At 35.5% G+C, this 22,682-nt stretch overlaps 1 protein-coding gene across 2 annotated transcripts; it reads left to right on the forward strand.

Annotated features, from left to right (window-relative positions):
* The first annotated feature begins 753 nt into the window (after positions 1-753).
* On the forward strand, positions 754-21,426 carry LOC149410350 (facilitated trehalose transporter Tret1-like). 2 transcript variants are annotated; one of them, XM_089648566.1, is made up of 9 exons: positions 754-1,041; positions 11,265-11,494; positions 13,418-13,741; positions 16,883-17,018; positions 17,125-17,214; positions 17,411-17,467; positions 18,117-18,334; positions 19,392-19,592; positions 19,894-21,426. In XM_089648566.1, the coding sequence occupies exons 1-9, from the start codon at positions 981-983 to the stop codon at positions 20,161-20,163; spliced, it is 1,587 nt and encodes a 528-aa protein (XP_089504692.1). In that variant the 5' UTR covers positions 754-980; the 3' UTR covers positions 20,164-21,426. The 2 variants fall into 2 exon arrangements, with proteins under 2 accessions (XP_089504692.1, XP_089504693.1); XM_089648567.1 differs by lacking the exon at positions 17,125-17,214.
* Positions 21,427-22,682: the final 1,256 nt, after the last annotated feature.

The following is a 22,682-nucleotide window of genomic DNA, read 5'->3' on the forward strand; positions in this document are numbered from 1 at the left end:
CATTTCAATTTGATGTTTTATGTTTCGTTCAGATTTATTAATATTAAATTCTTCTTCTTCAATGATTTAATAAGATTACATTTATATTCATAACCTTCAAAAGTTATTCCAAGAAATCGGATCCTAATATTTTTAGGAAATGTTGAGTGGAGCAAATTCAAGGAATTAATAATTGACTGACATGAGACTTACAACAAGATGTTTTTTCGTAATTTATTAAAGATATTCGAAAATAGTCGCTATTTCTAAGACAAAATAAATCGTTCGTAGTATTGTAGTACCTATTTACCAAGAAGGTTGTAAATGTCTCCAAGGACTTGGATACAAATGAAAAAACTCTGAACGAAACGTTAAAAACGGCATAGACAACTAATAAAACAGAAAATAATAACTTTAGTCCGCCTCAGCACAAATCGTCCAAGTGAGGAGGACTAAGAAATACAACTAACTATACATATATTTAACATCATATTTTGTATGTACAATGTTTAAATAGTCTTATAATAAAAAAAAATAAAAGAAAAAAAATTTCATACCAAAATTAAAACTAGGTTACCCTTCTCGCAAAATTCAGCCAATGGAAAATGCAACAATTTTCAGAAACTGCGCCGACCACGTGTATCTGAACTGTCAAAAAGTGCGCTAAATCTGTCACGCTGACAGTTCGGCGTCACACATCATCCGTTATCTGCGAAAACAGAGTTACTATACTACGGAACTTTTCGAACAGCACCCCAGTACGAGTACGAGTGTCTTCGATCGACCACCATTGCAAAAAAATATTGCAATATGTTTCAAAAAAATAATAAAAAATTGGCAGTTGCTCCAAACAAAGTTTAGAAAAATTGAAACCGAACCTTAAGAGGATGCTAAAAACTCATTAAAAATCTTATTATTTTTTTTTTGATACCAATAATTAATTGTTTATCGAATAAATTTTCGTGTTTTTAAGAAGATATTTTACATTTTTTTATCGCAAAATGGATTCCAAAAATGAGTTGCAGCCAAGTGCCAAAAACCAATATATAGCAGCTATTGTCAGTAAGTATAATAATTATTCTATTGATTACTCTGTGACTTTGCCCTTCATACTGTAATATATTTTATTTAATCGATAATCCTATGTATGTCAGTTTCATTGCCAGGATATGTCATTATTGATGGTCGTATATACTTACTGAATCGATTCTTTACAATTCTAATGTGGAAATATCGAAACTTGCAAAGCTTTTCACGTTACGCTGTAGGCAGACTGATAAAACCTATGCGCAAGCCAAATACTAAGTTTGGTGATCGCGCTTTCGGAGTATCTGGGCCGAAGGCTTGGAATAAACTCCCTCCGGAACTAAGATCCATAACAAGCCCAACAGAATTCAGGTCTAAACTAAAAACTTACCTTTTTAAGCTGTCGTACCCTTAAATTAAATATACCATTCCTAAGAGATATTCCAGTTATATTCAATTTTCCAATTATGTCCTAAATCCTGTACTAAATTTCGCTAATAAACAATTAGATAATGTTAATTAAGTGTTAATCTCAAGTGACCTACCAGGTAAGTATTGTACTGTATATTATCTCCATAAATAGTTAAGTAATAACATTGGTCATTGTAGAAATGTATTATAAGTTTGTACAGCGCCCTTGAGGTGATTTTTCAACGTTGCACATTTGAAAATCAAATATATATAGTTTGATAAAATCATGTCTCTGAACAAGCGAAGCTTTCATGTGCTATGCCCTTTTTATGTGTTCAATAATTGTTCGCAAGGGTGTTAAGCAAGGATCTGTAATGGGACCTTGACTATTCAACCATTCATAGATTAGGAAATTATTTAAAATTATTCGGAAGTAATTTCAAAGATTTTCTTAACGCATTATTATTATTTGCGAGTAGATACTTATAAGTTTCTCGTGGAGATTTGTTACAGTAAAAATTAATATTGTTAAATAGATTATTGATTCTCATAATGTTCTTAAAACTACACTAGAATTCGCAAACTCAAAACTTTACTTCAAACCATTAATAAACCCTAGCAATTCCGGGCTTACTTTAGCTATCTATTTAAAAATCTTCCATCAATTTAAATAAACAATAATGTCTGTGACGGATACCGGGCAGACGGTTGCGGATTGATTTTTATACAAATCTATAATTTTGCCTGGGCAACACCGGGGACTTCAGCTAGTACCGAAATAAAATCTACCTATCTTACTTTCTATGTTTTTCATTCTAACAGGTTATAACATATAAAACTTAATATAACTATAACTTATAATATAGTTATAACTTAACATATCAAAGACAAAATTCACAACATACAGTATAAATAGCACGGGACAGCCAAAAAACAATACAAACACCATAAAAATACACGAATGTTTAAACACCAACATCTGCGATTGCCCTCCTCTAGAAAAAACAGAACAAATAAAGTATCTAGGAATCGTAATTGACCATAACCTTAGATGGATACCTCACATCAAACATATCACAAATAAACTTCTCAAAACAATCCACATTTTCCTTAACATAAGAAACATATATAAAATAAAACAATTGAAAACAATATATTTTGCACTCTGCCAATCAATAATAGAATATGGAATTATTGCTTGGGGAGGAGCAACAAACTCGGCTATCAATTACATAGAAAACGGACAGAAAACGATCTTAAAGGTAATACTAAAAAAACATAGACTGACCGATACAGACCAAATATTCAACAGCTGTGACGTACTAGATATACGCCAATTATACGTTAAAACACTACTAAACTACATTTTTAACAAAAAAAATAAATTTCAACATACACAAAATAACACTAACAGACCAGTTAGACAAGCGTACAAAGAAAACATTAAAACTCCAACAGTAAATTCAACATTTGGACAAAGACACTACCAATACCATGCTATAAAAGCTTTCAACAGTCTAAAAATTGAAATTAAAATTGAGGAAAATAAAAATAAATTCACACACAAAATTACAAAATGGATTAAACAACAAAAAAGACAATATTACCAAAATGTCATAGCATAAAATAAAAATAAAACCTACGCGTAACACACAAAACCAACATAAACACACATCACTCACAAACACACAAGATTATTTTCATTGTATTATTTTTTTAATTTTAAATGTATTATTATGTATTTTTATTCTTAATTTTAAATTTATTATTTTCTTTTCAAATTTACTATCTTCTCTTTAAATGTAATATGTAGATAAGATTTTCATATTATAAAATGAAGGCCTCAGCACGGGCAAGCCACCCAGTGAGGCCTACATTACTGGAAAACATAAATTGTAACAAAATAATGTACCAAATAAAATAAAAAAAATAAAAAATACCTTCATGCTAATACTAGGATAGGTAAGCTGACGGTTGGCTTATATAAAATGGGTTGAACAACTTAATATAACCTAATGGGTAAATTAGTTTATTCACCGACCGTGTTTTGAACTTTAGAAATTTATTCCATGTCAAGGTATGACCTCATTAGAACAGATTAAACAAATGTATAAATGTATTATGCGTCATAAAATATTAATTTAATTTCGTTTCCAGAATTCACCCGATATCTAAATTCAATAAATTAATATTAATTATACGCATTGTTATCAACATTAACAACAACATAACGCCCACTTTTAAAAGCACTAAAAACACAATAAATATAAAATGATTATTCTTACAGTAATAACATTCTTGATGCTAGCGGTGGGAAATGGGAATCCTCCTTACTTATAGTGATATTTTTTTGTTATAATGACGTGTTCCGCTTCCTCCTTCTTTAGCCAACGTTTCGGATAGCGTTATAGTGTCCTTCATCAGGTCAGATATTGTGTAGAGTGTAGATTGTGGCGAATGGTGAGTTTATGTATATAGATTAATGGTGACCGGATAACTCATCAAAATGCAATTTAACATACTTATAGGTATGCTATAAAGTTATAAAATCTTGTCTCTGAACAATCGAAGCTTTCGTGTGTAAGACAATGCGATTTTTTAAAAAGTGTTAAATAATTGTTCGCAAGGGTGTCAAGCAAGGATCTGTAATCGGACCTTGACTATTCAATTATTCATAGATTAGGAAATTATACGAAATAACTGGAAGTAATTTCAAACCACACCTCCCTCTTACACACCTATAAAAAGTGCTATAAAGTTATGAAAAGTGATGAAACAAAAACTTTTTTGTTTCAACACTTTTCATGACTTTATTTCACCTTTTGTAGGTGTGTTTATTTGTCATTTTGAGGAGTTATCATGGAACCAATATTAAAGCCTATTTCATCACTTTTCTAAAGAAGTTTTTAGTTTTCGGACACGTTCAAAAATATCGTTTTATTTGGATTTTATTGTAAAGCGGAAATACTACGACCGTCTGACAGAACGTTGTTGAGGACTGAAGATTTAATAAGTGGAAATCTTTTTTTCTGTTATTTTAGGTTGATGTTTAAATACGAAACATAATTTTTATAATTATTGGGCAATTTCTCATTTGTTGGTAGATTACGATAAAAAAAGCGCATTTTCACATCGCAACATTCATTTTGATGAAACTAGTGAACTTTCAACTTTACCGCGCGATATCGGAAACATGTAAATAGGAACAAGTTGATACATATTGAAGAAAATACATTAATTGCACTTCTAAAGGGCGTCCAGAGAAAGCTTTTATTTAAAATTATTTAAATAATAATGTTAAATCACCACTTGCAAATACTAATTACGTATTTATGAATACATACATTAACAGCCTCTCTAAGTAGTAAAAATAAAGTCGCTATCCGCATCTGTCTTTGCATGAGTTCTTCGCCATCATTTTATTTTATATTATAGAAACAAACAGTACATGATTTACAGAGATGAAACAATATACAGGAATAAGATACTTCATGTGGGGTACCTCCATAGATGACCGTATTTGTATTACGATATTAATTTTTTTGATTTTATTATTATTATTGAAAAGTTGGTAAATATGATTATTATGATCACTAATAACGTTTGATGATTAGTCTTATCAATGACCTACACGGAGGCCAGAATTATGTGTTTATTCACGGTGTCCGGAATCTCGTAGTGGCAAGCGGCTAACTAGTGAATCATTTGGATCGTTTTCGAGTAAATCTAGTCTGAAGGTTGAACTTTTTTGGTCAAATTTGAAAAAAATCTGTTGTCAAGAGGTTAATATCGCAGCCGTTTAATGTATTTTACAATTTTTTGACCTGGTTCCAAATCTGTCGTATTGCAGCTGTTTAATGTATTTTACAATGCGTCTAGGTAGACCTGGTTCCAAAATCTGTAGTTAAGAGGTTAATATCGCAGCTGTTTAATTTATTTAACAATTCGCTGAGCCAGACCTGATTCCGAAAGATTTTGAACTCATCAGCTGCTGATAAAAAGGAAAAAAGTTTTTTGGGTTCGCCATGACTGTATCCTCGCTTTTTACGATAGTCCTCTCAAATTTAAGTGGGAATTCTGCCGCACCAGCCTTGACAAGCTGCAGAATAGTTCCTTTTTTAGACGCCGAGGAGTTAGCAATCACATTCACAAATTTTATGTAAATGATTGAATACATCCATTTCATCGAAATTTACGTAAATTGCGTGAGTTTAAAAGAATGGGCTATTATATTCATCGATTGAAAATCAATTTAAATTACCCAGGAAAAAGATTTTATTTTTTGTGACTATCTTCCTGGAGGAGTTTTAGTCTAAAGACGGACGTAGTACATACATAATTAAATGTAAGGTTATAAAATAGTAAATACTTAAACTACAGTAATTTGATAAAGGTTTTCTGAAAGATTTTGAAATTCGAGATTTGAAAATATAAATAGGGAGAGAGAAAAAGACATTATGGAAGATTAAAATATTTTATTTTATTTATTTTTTAACCTTTTCAACGAATCCCCAGCGTTCCATTTGGATATATTTTCCTCCAGCCACGCCAAATTTTGAAATAAATAAAACATAATCAATAAGCACAAAATAAAATAGACGATGGGGTATGGAGGTTCGCGAGCATAAAAAACAACTAATTGCACACGACGCCGTCCCAATTTGAACAGCGAACTTCTTTGTATTCGTTCAAAATCCAACAGGAAATCTCAAGCCAAAAACTAAAGCCTTTTTTTACCGATGAAAGGTTATACTCTCTAATATCTCAGCGTGCATGTCGGCATTTTGAAGTTATCGCCTACGGAGCGCTTGTAACCGACTTATGCCCGTGATATCTCACATCGGACAATGATCCGATATGCATGACCCATACTTCGAACGCCAATGCTTGCTCCGTCTATATACCTCATTGGCTAGGCTTGACATTCCGACCATTAAAGATTAAAATCAACTGATATACCGGGCCTAGATTATGTAGTTCAGAATTTCCCAAACTTTTTTGCCCCGTAGACCACTTGCCAAATTTTTTCCGTAGACTCCCTGCCTGCCAAATATTGAATTTTCCTAAAACTATTAACGCCCCATGTGATGATCATTTATTTTTTTCGTAAAAAGATTCCCTACCCTTGCCTGCCCTACAACTGGGTGGCGGTATAGTTCCTCTGTTTTTGCATTGTGCGCCCTTGTGAGGTATTACACCAAATGAAAATGAAGCAGGATAAGCAACGGGAATTTCTTTCTGTAGCTATCCCTACAGAACTGCCCCAAAGTTCTTTGTTAGTACTTATTCCGATCAGTTCTTCCTGTCATATGATATCCGATTCTTCAACATTCCATTTCCACAGTCAAAATGTCCTCAAACTTAGTTATGAAGTCTGTGTGAAGTACATCTAAATGTTGAACGTCATTAATACCCTGGTTTTTCAAAAACAAGTTGGGGAATTAGGAAAATTCGCGGCTTCCAATGTGCAATGTTTTGGTTAAATATATTAATTCTAACGAGAAAAGGAACGTAGACTCTATTTATATACCTCAATAAACAACTTTACGATATATAAACATACATATATCAAATAAGTAATTTCTCAGTCTATTATATTTGTTAGGTCTATTTTGTCATTTACGGAACTCCTAAATATTGAGTTGAGATAAATGGGGGTCCGCTCGTATGTACCCCCATTTGAATCTCGTAGACCCCCAAATTTTTTTCTCTCTGACAAGGACCCCCAGCAAGCCGATATCGACCCTGGGGGTCCATATAGACCACTTTGGGAACCTCTGATGTAGATTCATCAAGTTTCCCGCTTGTACTACGAGTTTCTGATAACCGTATATACATAATAATAAAATAAACACGACCTATGCCAATTAAATGACGGTCGATAGCAAGATTAATAACACTGTCTCGGCTGTGCAGAACGTGTAGCTATTTAATTAATTAGCTAATTAACCATAACATCGTTTTACCACAGGAGTATGCAGATAGAATGGAGCACCAAACAAATCGGTCTTGGAACACATTCCTTGCTTCACATACATTCATTAATTTTCTCAAACTGTTATTCTGACTCATGATATTGCCCAACTCTTCGGGCGTCCCCGATTTCTTAAGAATTACCCATTTTAAAACTTAGAAAACGTAAGAATTTATTTTGTATTTTTTCAATAGCTTGTACATGAATATTGTAATGTGGGTTCCAGACAGGAGAATTGCAATCAAATTGACTTCTAACGAAGGCTAAATGTTACCTGGCTATTATAGACTTATTAGAGACATTGTATTTTCTCGGTAGGGAAAAAAAATTGTTACTTAAAAACCCTACTAAAATTGCATGTTTTGGAGAACAATATTCTTCCATACATACCTACTACTTACATGTCTGTTTGTGTTGTGTTGGGATCGGGGGAGAAATTCAGCTACGCCTTAGTATAGGGAATTCCTCCGCATTCTCCTGTGCAGACATGGGAAATCACAGAAAACCATATTCAAAAGGAAATGGACGTCTGTCAACTTCAAACACTTGGTGGTCTTCAGTAACATCGGTATATGATGTCCAGCATTCTGAGGTGTGCGTGTGTGTGTCTGTTTTTATGTTTATATATACTTATGGGAAGATACAGAATAAACATACATATAGACAAAAATTATATAATATTATATAAATGGGAAGGAAGTCGGGAGATTAGGAAATACCTTCTGCTCGTTATTTATTCGTCCGCATCTGAATCTGAGTCAGACCAGGTATGGTGTGGTCCATCAGGATATGTTTAGGTAGTCTGTGTGTGTACCTAAAGGTAAAGTCGCTCGGGGAATTGTATTGTCCGATGTCTCGTATGAGTTTAGTTATCGTTTAGTCTGAGTGATTTGTAAAAACGTTCAGTCAGTCTGTGTGTGAATTCGTACAAAGTTGGTATTTGCTCTCGGTCGTGTAGTATCTTCATGTTGATTCCGAGTCTCGTGTTGTATGTAATTTTAATAATAATAATAATGTTTATTGCAACTGGACAGAGCGGTGTGTATAATGCTCTGCCTGCCATAAAAGTTTACATTTAAGTTAATACATAAAAAAAATTAATAAATTAATGAACACTTTAGGACTTTATGGTGGCTTGAGTGAAATTCTCCATCTCTGGTGTAGAGGCGCTCCCTGCCACTGGGCAACGGCCTGGACAAGAGTGTTGTCCGATCTCTGGTAGCGCTGACTCGTCCCGGCTATTCTGTGGCGCATCAAAGCAGCGAACCCATGCACCCTTCCTTCGGTGAACATCTGTGAGGCGCTGCATCGCCGGGGGAGGCCAAATAGGGCTCTGTATGCGTGGTTGTACTGTACTCGGAGTGTGTTCATGACGCCTTGTGTGTATGTCGTCCATAGCTCGCTAGTGTAGATGATAGCTCATACAGTATGTTTGGAAAAGTTGCTTCTTCACCGGAGGACTGCACTTGTTGAATCTTCTGGCAAGCATTAGATAATGCAAAGATTTTGAAGCTTTTGTAGTTTCGTGTGGTCCGAGTGTGAAATGCTGCTCCATACAGGAATCGCCTATGACAGATCCGGGCGAATAAGCGAGTAGTAGATGAGGAGTTTGGTTCTGGGAAGTAGCGGGCTTCGTATGTTGAAAAGATCGCCTTTCGCATGCGCGCGTGCATCTTGGCTTTTTTTTTTTTTTTTTTTTTATGTGACACCTCACAAGAGTGCAGTGTACAGACAGGGGAACTATGTCACCACCCAGTTGGACGGCGTTGTGAGGCGGAATAAGGTAGGGGCTGTAGGAAGGGATTTGTTAATGCGGGCCTTGAAGAGGCTCGGATTATAGACGGGAGGAAAAACAGATGCCGGTAGCTCGTTCCACATACGAGCCGACTTACACAAAAACGAGTCGTAAAAACGGCCCGTTCTCATGAAGCCAACGTCAACCGTGAACGGGTGTTCAGTTCTTGTCCGTCGAGTTTCGCGCACGTGCACCGGTGCATCAGGAATCAATGCTGCTAGCTCCTTGGAGCAGGCTCCATTGAAATACCTGTAGAACAGACACAGCATGCCTACATTGCGTCTATGCATTAGAGAAGGCAATCGGTCTGTTAACAACGGATTGTCAATCAGACGGATCGCTCTCCTTTGCACAGATTCAAGCAGGTTTATTAAGTATTTTGGGGCACCAACCCAAAGGTGGCTCCCAAATTCAATAGTTGGGAGGACTTGAGACTTGTACAGGGTCAGCAGCTGGTCACTGTTGAAGAATCTCCTAGCCCTGTACAAGAGCCTCTCCAAGCCCCAACTTTTTGGAGGCCTGATTTACTCGGGCTTCTATGGATCCCCGATACTTGAGCTGGTTTGATATAGTAACTCCAAGCATTTCAATGGAGTCTTTATTGGGGAGAGTGCTCCCATCAAATTGCACCAGACAGTCATTGATCTCCCTCTTTGCCGAAATCAGACACGCTTGGGTTTTTGAGACGTTGAAACTGACCAAGTTGGCCTTACCCCAGGCACGAACCATCTCGAGGTGGTGGTCAATTTTACGCTTCAAAACTTCCCGAGCTGTTCGGACATCATAGGTGGAAGGGGGCCTGTCAAAAAGATAACCCTCGTGAACGGTGCTGTCATCAGCGTAGCGGTGAATTGGTGCACATTCAACGAGATCGTTGATGTGCAATAAAAACAGCGTCGGAGACAGCACAGATCCTTGTGGCACCCCCGCATTGATTTGGTGCGGTAAGGAAGAAGAGTCGTCAACCACGGTTTGAATTGTTCTTCCCCTCAGAAAGTCCGCAATCCAACTATGCAGGGTTGGGTGGATCCCATACGATGGTAACTTTCCGAGAAGCGCCCGGTGCCAGACTCTGTCAAAGGCTTTGGAGATATCTGAGATGTCTATATGGTGAGATGTCTTTCCATTCAATGACATGTCGATTTCGATTTTTGAAGTCAGTTGTTAAATTATAAGGAAATGTAGAGTTTGACCTCATCTGCATTGATTGATAAGTTCCATCTGTCGTCTCGGGGGATGTCGTGTGTGAATAAGTCTATAATAGCCAGGTAAAATTTTAAACACGCATTTGAGGTAAAAATTGTGAGGCGCAAGGACGGCGAGACAATTACAAGCCTATACTTTGTGTTAAAACGTCATTGATAAAAGCGACTTTTAAGTTCATCGACAAAAAAATGCATTCTCTTTGTGAATATTTTCACTTTTCACTAACGTTATTTTTTGTGTATTTAGTAATCAGATTTGAATAGTTTAATACTTCCCAAACTGCTTCCTTCTCATCTATACCCCATCTCTACTTCCTTCAACCTCCAAACATACCCAATATTGGGTACGCCTATTGATTTGGTCCATGGGTACGCCATTTTTCCACTGAAAAAAAAACACAAATTAACTATCAAGACCTAGTTATGGATTTATAAAACATTTCCGTAATGAGTGCAACATTTTTGAGGACAAGAAAATTCATAGCATCAAAACAAGTGTTAAAGAGTACAGTCATCATAGGGTAAATTAAATATAAGTGGTAATACTGTCTCCTTCTGAGGGAAGATTCTAGGGATAAAAAAATGTCCTTAACCTTAGCGCATTCCAGTTCTCTCGGATGGCAGCAGTATAATTGTCCTTAACCTTAAAATAAACGACTTTTTCGTTAACTGCGATTAAAGTTCTCTCGAATGACAGCGGAAAAATCGTTAATTTTAAGGATTTAGAGAATTCCTTATCCTTGAGTAGAACCTGAATTGCTCATCTGGATGCTTCCAATTGAATTCAGTTTTATTAGTAGATTTTCACCTCCGACGTAGTAAATGGTATCAAATATTTATGACATGCGTTTTAAATGTTTGTCTTCTTTTCTAGTAAACATCATCGTCTTCTGCCACGGCTGCTCCATTGGCTGGGTGTCCCCATCCTTGGCCCTTTTGTCTGGGCCCGACTCTCCCCTGGACGAACCACTTACTCCCAACCAGTCTGCGCTGGTGGGTTCACTCATCTGCGTTGGAGCCATCCCCTTCACACCGCTGTTTGGATGGTTAGCTGATCGATATGGCAGAAAGACTGCTGCTATTGCTACTGCATTTCCTTACCTGGTAAGTCTTGAAACTGTCACATCAAACTACGTATTGAAAGTTTGGTCAAGTCCCGACACTGGAAGGAATGGGAGAGGGTACCCGGAATGAGACAGTCCAAAGTACTCATAAACAGAACAAACTAGGAAGTATTCGATATGGACAGAAACTCACTAAGGGAACTGATAGGACTACCCAAAGATATTAGAAGAACGAGATATGCTATGTTGGCCGCCGGACCGTAGCCGGAGTACTACCTAATTATGGTACTTTGAACGGTATCGGGACGTGTACGCACAGAAATCTGTTCTATGTATTAGTGCGGATACCTTAGCGCAAGCGAAGGTGTGCAGTAGTATTGGTGAACAAAACCGGCGACACTCGGCAAAACAATTCCACTCAGTACGAACTGCGCATAGCACATCTCGTTCTTCTAATATCTTTGGGACTACCTATGAGACTTTGACTTCTCAGGAGAAACATGCAACTGTTGTGAATTTCTTGGGCCTCTCCTCTTCCTTGTGTACATAAACGAACATCCAATAATTGCTGGCACAGAATTTTCAATGTTTGCTGACGACACTGCTATGTTATTTGAATGTACTGGAGATGTTGACGAGTTTAATAAATATGTTAACGAGACTTGTCAATCGATAGCAAACTGGCTGTTATCACAAAATCTGTCGCTTAACACAAACGAAACTGAACTTCTAAAATTTGGTCCAGTATAAGCTACACCTATAAACATAAATGTTAACTTTAATAACAATCATATCGAACCTTCCCAAACTTGTTCAGTGCTGGGAATACAACTAGATGCAAATATAAACTGGAAAGAACATATATCTAAAGTTGTTATAAAAATCAGTAGCTTTTCTTTTGTTCTAGGCACCCTTAAAAATATCTTAAACATCGAGTCAGTAATCACAGCATACTATGGATATTTATACTCAATGATAAAATACGGAATAGTTTTTTGGGGAAACTCGTTTACTGAGCCAAAGATGTTTTTATCATCCAAAAGAGGTGCCTACGAAAAATTACAAACTCTGATCACCAGGATTCATGTAGACCAATTTTTAAAAATCTTATTCTTCTGACAGTGACGGACATATATATAATGGTGTTATGCCTGTTAGTACGATCATCTCCAGAAAAGTTCACACAAAAAAACTCAACACAAAACACGCTACAAGGTTCACAGAAAACCTATTAATCCCAAAGCAAGCAAAACTATTTTTCAAAAAGGACCACACTACATGGCCATTAAAGTATATAACAACCTTCCACGTAGCATCAAACAAATAACCGACATACTTAAATTTAAATCAACACTAAAAAGATTTCTTTTAAACAAATGTCACTACAACTTAAATGAATACCTTACATAAATTAAATACCTCTATTTCTTAATTTTTTATTTACATACATTTGTTAACATGTAATTGTTGGGTTATGTAATATAATGTGTATTTGTTGGGTTAGCTGGAAGAAATAGGATGTAACCTATAAGCTATACCCTTTGTACTCTTTTTGTGCAATAATTTTTTTAACTACCTACGAGACTTTGCCTTCTCAGGAGAAACATGCAACTGTTGTGAACTGTTGTCGGTCTTAATAAATTAAACAAAATTCGTGGTTATAAGCAAGGTTATTGTTTTATTTCATTAATGCGTCAAAAACAAAAAAACTGCTTTTTCAAAAATATTACATTTTCTATACCTGAAACTAATTTATATTCTGTATTTGAAATGTGTTTGAATCTCTTACGGTTTATCTTGAGAACTAAAGTCATATTTCGTGATTTTTCAAGGGTATGAGCTTTTTCGTTTTCAAGAAAGCGTTATTTCCCAGAACAGAATACCTTATCCTGTGATTTTATCATATCTGGTCAGGTCAAAATAACGAAAGCTTATTTCAAAAATAAATCGTCTTTGCTTCTAGGCTTGCTGGTTGTTGAAGCTCCTTTGGCGCACTGCCATAGGCCTCATGGTGGCCAGATTCCTCGGGGGTGTTGCTGCATCAGGTCTCTTTATGCTTTCCCCACTGTACGCCTCCGAAGTAGGAAGCATCCACACCAGAGGGGCCCTCAGTTCTCTTATGGTGTTCACCGTCAACATCGGCATCGTGTTCATGTACGTTCTGGGAGCGTATGCCAGCTATACCACGGTGCTTGCTGTGATGATTCCTTTGCCTGTAATCTTTGTGCTTCTCATGTTGAGGATGCCAGAAACACCCTTGTTCCTGGTGAAGAAGAATAGATTTGATGTAAGTGCTGATGTTAAATGCATTATTGATTAACATATATAACTAACATTAATAGGCCAGTTAGACAAGCGTACACAAAAAACATTTTAAAAAAACTCCGATTGTAAACACAAGCTTTGGACAAAGACACCGCAAATACCAGATAATAAAAGCATTCACCTATCTTTCACTTGATACAAAAAGTGAGGGGAACAACAAAACACTTCACATGTAAAAATTAAAATAAAGGATTAAAAAACAAATAGTTGATATAACTTTTTTTGTATAGTAAAATAAATAATATATACACGTAATTGGCCTACGAAAGCATTATATACAACAATATTATGGTCAATTGTTTACAATAATTTGAACAATTCATAAAATTTCAAAGATAATATTAAAATTCTGTGCAAAGTTCTGTTCAAGTTCTGTTTTTATTCCACTGTGGGCAATTTGATTGAATGCATGATTTTTTTTTTGATTTTGTGGATCCTTTCGCAATCCTCTAACTAGATAGGGCTTATAACAATAACCTTTCATGTGTATAGCTAACTAGTATTGCTGCTCATATGGTCTTATTACTATTACCATTTGATGGTTGTATTTACAAGACTGCTTTTACGTTACATTGTGTTTTACGAGGAAAAATCTAAACTGGATAAAACAACCTCATGAATGAAACATTCACATAACTTGAATATTAACTTTAAAACAACTTGCCCTGAGCAATCTAAGCATATCATTTTCAACAATGTTGCAGAGCACACGTCCGTTCTTTTCCTGTACATTGGTCACTATAGTAAAGAAACGTCTATGAAAAGGATTTGTAGTGCGGAGGTTAATGATATAATAAGTCGAAGACATCGCACGATCAACTGAACCAAAGTTGACTGTCCTAAAACAGAAATTCCTCCTAGTTGGACACTCAAAACATTTTACAAATATACAATATGTATATCCTGTACAAAATAAATAAATACTTGAATCGGACCATGTCGATAGACAGCATAACAAAAGGGAATGCAATGTGAATGAAGCAAGGAGTGTGTGCTAAAACCGAGTTGTTCGGCGCACAGTGGGCTGAAAATCGCCTTTCATAGACATAGAGACTTGAATTTTCAAGGGTATTTTTTTGGCTAGAAATGGATTCTGCTGATCATTACTATGCTATAAAATTTCGTATGAAGCAATTGCGTGTACAAATGAGGTTATCTCAGGAATCATAAGGTTTACCATTACATCCTTACACACAGGTATACTACTATTTATTTGTATTTTTTGACATACTTCGTATTGTGGCGCAACTGGCGATTTTTTTTTAAATTCTCAAAAGTTAAAAAAAAACTTTTTTATGTTGATGATTCATTTTAATGCTTAACTGCTTTACATATGAGTATGCTTTGTCTAGTTTACAATATTTTATTTACACTGTAAGCCTATAATATACCCAGATATAATAGTAGTATATCTCTCCTCCTTCATTTGTACACACAATTGCTTCATACGAAATTTAATAGCATAGTGATGATCAGCAGAATCCATTTCTAGCCAAAAAAAATACCCTTGAAAATTCAAGTCTCTATGTCTATGAAAGGCGATTTTCAGCCCACTGTGCGGCGGCCGGTATTTCTGCGACCCCTGCTAGGAAACGGCGCGATGGTTAGCTAGTCAGCTGGTTAATCCTATATTTTGTATGAAAGAAATCGTCGCATTAATTATGTCAGATCATAAATTAATTTCAACGTTGTTTAATAACAAGTCAAATATTCATGTAAAACGTCACAGCCATTTCATTATCAATGTTATAAATATGTAATCACAACTTTATTTATTTATCTTGTACCTTTTCAGTGTTCTATTTATATCGTATGTATGGTGATAACCGATAACATTGCATTTGAATTTTATAATTTTATAATAACGCTTTATATAGGGTTTTCCAATGAGAGGTGTTATTTTGAATAGCCCGCTATTTCATTAGATGTTACTTTTGAAGCTGTCATTTGTTGACATTTGACAAGTAGAAACTACGCCATTAATAAAAATGGAACGATAAACGCTTCAACAACGCATTGAAATTATTAAAATTCACTTGAGTGAATCAAATGCAAATCATCTTGAGTGATGAGGCCCATTTCCACCTCGGTGGCTTCGTCAACAAGCAAAATTGTCGCATCTGGGGCTCGGAAAACCCAAGAGTTATTGTTGGAAAGCCTCTCTATCCTCAACGTGTGACTGTTTGGTACGGTTTATGGTCCGGCGGAGTCATTGGACCTTAATTTTTCGAAAATGAGGCTGGAGCAACATTTACGGTGAATAGATTGCGCTATTGAGAGATGATTAATGATTTTTTATGGCTGGAATTGGATGGTATTGATCTGGACAACGTTTACTTTCAACAAGACGGCGCTACGTGCCACACAAGCAACGAAACCATTGATCTTTTACGATTGAATATCAAAATAACACCTCTTATTGGAAAACCCTTAATTTAAAGACAGAAGTACTAAAATGTACACCTCTATGAAACCAAAGGTTTCCAGCGCAATTTGAAAAAAAAATATTATATTTGAATTCATTATTTTTATATGAAATCATAAAAAGTGAGGTGACAAGTATTTTTAGTTACAAAAAATAAAGTGAGCAATTTAAAAAAATCGTTCGTATTTCGTCACCTTTCAAAACAGTTATTATTTTTCGGATTCGATTAGAAACAATTTTTTTTTCATATTTATATAAAAATTAGCATTATTTGCAAACATAATTTTTACTTAACTTAAATATAAAAACACAAATAAAACATCAATATTTGAGGTGGACATACTTTTTTAATTTCTTTTTTAAAAATTAATAAATTTTTAATCTCAATAATTTGATTCGATATTTTGTTGTAAAATTGTACGGCCTGGTAGTTGGTACATCAGAAATTTCTAAGTGCTTGATTTCTTCCTTGTGAGAAATATAATTTGCTTTGCATTTCTCGGCCCGTGTTAATTGAAAAAAAAATCATCGGACAGCAAAATGACATCTACGTTTTTTTTTAAAACTTCGAATATATATATATCTCTTGTTAAAATCCTTAGTATACGTGCTGATACACCATGTGTAAGTAAAAAATATAACTAAAAAGAAGTTTAATATTATTTTATTTTCTTAAAGGAAGCTGCCAAAGCTCTCTCTTGGCTGAGGGAATTGCCAGTAGATTGTGGAATGATTGAAAAAGAGCTGGACAGCCTGAAGAGCGAAGTAGAACTTGCCAAGAACACAGCTGTCGATTCTCACTTCATAGTAAACAGTAAGCATTGCCAAAAAATACAAAAAAAATTCCAACCGGTTTTTTCAAAAACTCTCTGAGCTGTGCGTTATGAATTTGCATAGATTTTTCTGTCTCTCATTTCTAGATCAACCCAACGCCCTTTCCACCATGAGTTACGGGGCTTTAAAATATCAGATATCAAATCGTGAACGTATAATTCAAGATTTCGCAAATTGTAAGTTGAATTATATTGAGACCGTGAGGACTCGATTTGTGTGGCCTTGCTTGCATGCATAAAATTTCTCTCTGTAATTATAATTTAAGGGAATAAGAAAAGAAATGAAACTGTTCAAAGGAAAACTTTTTTCGAACAACGAATTTTAACGTAGGCCTAATTTCGGATCCTTTATGTACGCTCTCTATTTTTTCAGATGATATGGGAAACGCCACTTCTGGTTTGGAAAACGTCCCGTCATGGAAAATTTTCAGTAAGTTTTACTATTTTATTTACAAATTCTAACTAAGTCTTCTCTGAGTTAGTCGATGGAGAACCGATGCGCAGGGAATCAAGCTAGTTTCTGCGAGCATGCTGTATTGCAATACCTAGAGAGCATGCCTAGAACAACGAATCAGAAATGGCAATCGATAGGTTAGGAATTCGGATGTTTTTTTTTGGAAATCTTACTAAATATTTTAATTAAGTTTAATTATGTTTTCTTATCGACCCGAGTAGGATTGTCCTTACTGTTAACCGACAAAACCGATGCACGTATCTATGATGAAATGGAGAACTATGTATTCGGTTTTTATAAATAAGTCAAACCCTTTTCACGAGATCTGACGATGACGAGGGATTCGCGCACCACTGAAAAAAGGGATGGCTGTGCGTAAGCAGATGTCATGAAGGATCAATAAAATACTTGGAATGAATGTGCGTCGCCTGCAGACTATCTGATATATTTATTAGCAAATCACTAAAGTTAGACCCCATCGCCGCATTGTGTTAGTTTGTTCCCCACACCTTTTAGTTCTCTTTTGTATATTACACGATTCCGTTTCTTCACGCCAATAATTTGAATTAATTAAGTATTCAGTTACGCATTAAAATGTTCACAATCCATTACACCTCTTTTACAGTAAGTTCAGCACCTACCAGGCGTGCCTTTGCTGTAATCTGCACCCTCCTCACAATCCAGTGCTTCATGGGTCTCTTTGCAGTCATCACCTACTCCAACGACATTTTCGCAAGGGCTGGCAGCAGTCTGTCGCCATCCACTTCCAGTATCATAGTCGGACTGCTTCAATTCTTTGGATCTGTGGTGGCGTCTTCCTTGATCGAAAGGCTGGGGAGAAAGGTAAATACAATTTATGTATTTCTTCTACATCACTTTTATCCATATTTATATTATGTTTCATAAATACTTGTATAACTTTCGTAAGATTTTGTATAACTTTCTTTACATTAGCTCCACACATTATAATACATTAGGGCCTGTATCATCTATGGGAACGCTGTGTGAAGGTTATTTTTAGGTAAAGGAAGGGGAGGAAGTTCTGGGAAGGAAAAAGGTATCTGGAATCTGGAGGTTAATGTGCCCAGGAGTGTTGTACTTTTGTATCCATCCCTCCCAACAGCGGAAGAGGTTTCTTAAATATTTGTTTTCCACAACAACTTAACTAGATATGGATTTAAACTCATCAAGAGGGACAGGAGGATTATTAGTAGGAAACTTTCACCTCACCCACACCTGACAAAAGCAGAATTGCGGCTGTTGGGAGTGGAATATACAAATAGCCGTAGGAAATGTAAAAAGGTTAAGAAAATACTGAAAAGAAATTGGAATATAATTGTCGAGGAAATAAGGTGAAATAGCGGAAATATCACAATGGGTCCTATGCCATGGTCTCATTCGTGGCACTATTAGAATTCTGAACCATATACCGAAATTTCATGTCTTGATGGAAGCTTTTGCAAAAAAAACATATTTTCATGCCCCACAAGATTTGTCATCGTCCGTATTTTGAAATCAATATCTTATATTTTTTTTAACGTGAAATACCTGCTGATTTATCAAAATCTTTTCACAATACACATGTAACATTAATGAACACAACTGAAAAGTGAATAATTTGTGAAATAATAATATAATTTACAGATCCTGCTAATATGACTCTTCAAACTTTCAAGGCCAATGTTGAAAATGTCAAGAGCTTTAGCAGCACCGTACCTCTTGTCATGCCACGTTGGGCCATCACATCCATTCTGAATAATAACAGGCGACCCTGTACGAACCATTTTTGGTGTTGCAGGAGGTATGGGCTGTCACTTAAATAGTTTGTTTTGTTTTTAATGCCGGTGCTCTTCCCATTCCTCTAAGACTAAACATTTAACCTTACGTTTTATTGGTACAGGTCCTTCTAACGTCCTCGTGCCTCGCCGTGTCCCTTTCCATGGCAGCCATGGGCACGTACTTCTTCCTCAGCGAGTCTGGCACGGACGTATCTTCCATCAGTTGGATTCCCATCTTGGCCTTGTCCGTGGCTGTCTTCACCTTCGCTATGGGAGCTGGCCCGATCCCCTACTGCCTGACTTCTGAAGTTTTCATGATTCAGGTATGTGTTCAATCAAAGGATCAAATCATATTTTGACTCACCGAACACACGGTCATCGGATGCCCTCCCCGTTCGTGATGACTTGTGCTACTACTTTGTAAAAGGTAAAGTTTACTTAGCTACAGCTTTGACTTCATAATTTGATGGTCGCGCCTCCAGGCCTGTACTCTAGTCAGCCTTGGCAATTTGGCGAATGACGCGTCCAAAGTATATTATGACACATTGTAAGTGAACTGTTGACATCCCGTTTATTTAAGATCACAAAATATTTGACGTTAATTTTGATTTTTTCATCTTCCAGACTAGAGGATTAGCCACCAGCATCCTGTTGACTTGGGTATGGGTCGTTTCCTTCATCATAGCCCAATTCTTCGGTTCTGCAGTCATCATCGTCGGCAGCGGCTCCGTCTTCTGGTTCTTCGCCATGGCTGGATTTTGTGGCATCATCACAACCGTATTCTTCCTTCCAGAGACGAAAGGCAGAACTATGAACGAGATTCTAGAATACTTCGAAAACGACAAGTCCAGAAATATCACTGGAAAATCGTCAGAAACCGGGGAATTGCTGTGAGGAATTATTGAACTGCGATTAAAAATGTAAGAGCATCAGTGAGGTTGTGTTGAAATTAAATTATGTAGAAATACATATTGTTGAGTGGTGGTAAAAAAAATGCTGTAAAATTTTGAAATTGGGAGTATTTTTAGGGCAGCGTAATGTTTGCGTTACTTAAAGGGAGTAGAAAAACTATGTGATATTTCATAATATTACTTAGTCGTTTTTTATAGTTGGAGTGATCGCACGTATTTTTTGCTGCGTCGTGTAATTGAAAAGAGTAAAATTATCGTATTGAATCTAAGGTGGAGTTAAGACTTTGATATACAATGGCACTTGTACGGTGGTCATTTAAAAAAATAATCGTACTTAACTTTCCTACATACGATCGAGCTGAAACTCGGCAGATAGACTCGTTGTCAATAAAAATGCGTTTTGTCAACTTAGTGGTAATCACAAATACACAAGCGGACATAACATATGCACTTCTCTGAAATTGGATGACATTACGAGAGTTAGTATGCGAAACGAATGTCGGTCCTACCCAATCCTATCCACAAAGAGTAGAAGATACTCTCAGTATCGTTTAGCCTCACAACTACATTTAGCCTCACAACATACCCCAATTGGGGATGACATAGTCACATTGGCTCCAAACGGTTGGGAGCAGTTGTGACTCTTGTGCGGTATTCACATTAATGAAAAAATCTCGATTTGGCGCAGTTGTTAGCGAGGTTGGCTCCAGTTCTTGGGGAGGACGGTTCAATCCTCAGTCACACCAAAAAAAATTGAAATTAGCTACTAACCGGCCCAAGAGATGGCGCAACTAGGTAAACAATTGAAAATATATGTATTATAGTTGGTGTATAAGAAGTTATGAAGTTGTTTTTATGATAGTGTAAGAAATGATTGTCGAAGGACCTTGGATGATTGAGCAATGACCACTGCACATAAGACAATATTTGTTGTATGGATAAAGGAAGGACTCACCATTAGGAAAGGGCACTCGCTTCTTCCTGTCTTTTCTCCTCACAACAATGTCACTTAACACGAAGCGGCTTGCACGATATTGGCGTGACCGATAATGTCATAAGGTAAGGGAGATGAGATCTCGCGCGGATGCGGTTTTACTGTGAGCGGTTCGGGTTATTGCAATATACTGATTACCAAAGGGCACATAAAATGAGCAGGAATGGAAAGGAAGGTAGGACAAAGGACAATAATATTATCTCAGTACAGTGGTCGCAGGTATGTGTGTATGATATGTATGTATAAGTTAATGTCTATATACCAATAGTTTAAAAAACTTTGTTTTTACGAGGCTGATTTTGATTTACTGCCCATGTTCAAATCAGAGAATATATTAAATAGTCATTACGTATAGAACAACATAACGAAATAAGAAAAAACAATGTACAGTTTAGACACTCCAAGTGCGTGACTGGCTCATAATCGTTGTTCAATCATCAAATCTTTGAAATTAAAGCTTATTATGCAATTATAAGTGATGTATTAGCATTTTTTTTTTTTTTTTTTTTATAATATTTAATTTTTATTTAATATTAAATTTACAATTACATGTTATTACATTACATTAAGATTATTTTCTTTTTATTACAGTACATCGTGATACACCTTTTTTTAGAGCAAATGCTCGTGTTAAAAAGGCGGAGAAACGCGTGTAAATAGTAATTTAACATATTTTTTCAGAGAGTGTAATGATAATGAAAAGAATTTTTATTTTTTAATATAACAAAATAAAAATTTTATATGTAACAAAATTTTATCAAATAGAAAAGAGAAAAGGATGTAAAAGAAAGAAAGAGATAAGAATAAGAAATAAGAGAAAAGGATTTCAATATAATAATAATTGAGAGATTATATTGTCTTTTTAAGTATAAACGATTTTAATGTGCTATTGATATAGTGCTTTTATTGAGCTTTTGAATTTTTTATAATTCATTTCCAATCTTAAGTTAAGAGGTAATTGGTTAAACCATTTGACACCAAAATATTTATAAAATTGTTGGGCTGTGGTGGTGTTACAGCGCGGGATAGTTATAGAGCCAAGAATACTTTGTCTATTGCTGTTCGAAAAAGTTATTAAGTTGTCAATGTTGAAACAATCTTTATGTATTTGAAAAAGAGTTATTTTTTTATAAATAATATGAAGTGAAGGGACTTTAAATTCTTGAAATAATCTAATTGTGGGGTAATCATACGGTTTTTTCAAAATTATTTTTACTAATATTCTTTGGATGATTTCTAAAGGTAAGAGAGAAGTTTTGAATGCTCCACCCCAACCAACAATTCCGTATTGTAATACTGATTGAATTAGTGAAAAATATATGGTTCTTAATAATTTAAAATTTAGTATGTTTCGTATTCTAAGAAAAATGTACAATAATTTTCTTAATCTTTCTACTATTGCATTGATTTGTAATTTCCACTTTATGTTACTATCTATAATTACACCTAGATATTTTACATTAGTTTTAACAGTAAGTACAGAGCAGTCAGGTTTACATAAATTTGAA

The sequence above is a fragment of the Hesperophylax consimilis genome, chromosome 28 (genome assembly GCF_061612785.1).
Source record: "Hesperophylax consimilis isolate HC1 chromosome 28, BYU_Hcon_1.0, whole genome shotgun sequence".
Classification (NCBI taxonomy): Eukaryota; Metazoa; Arthropoda; class Insecta; order Trichoptera; family Limnephilidae; genus Hesperophylax; species Hesperophylax consimilis.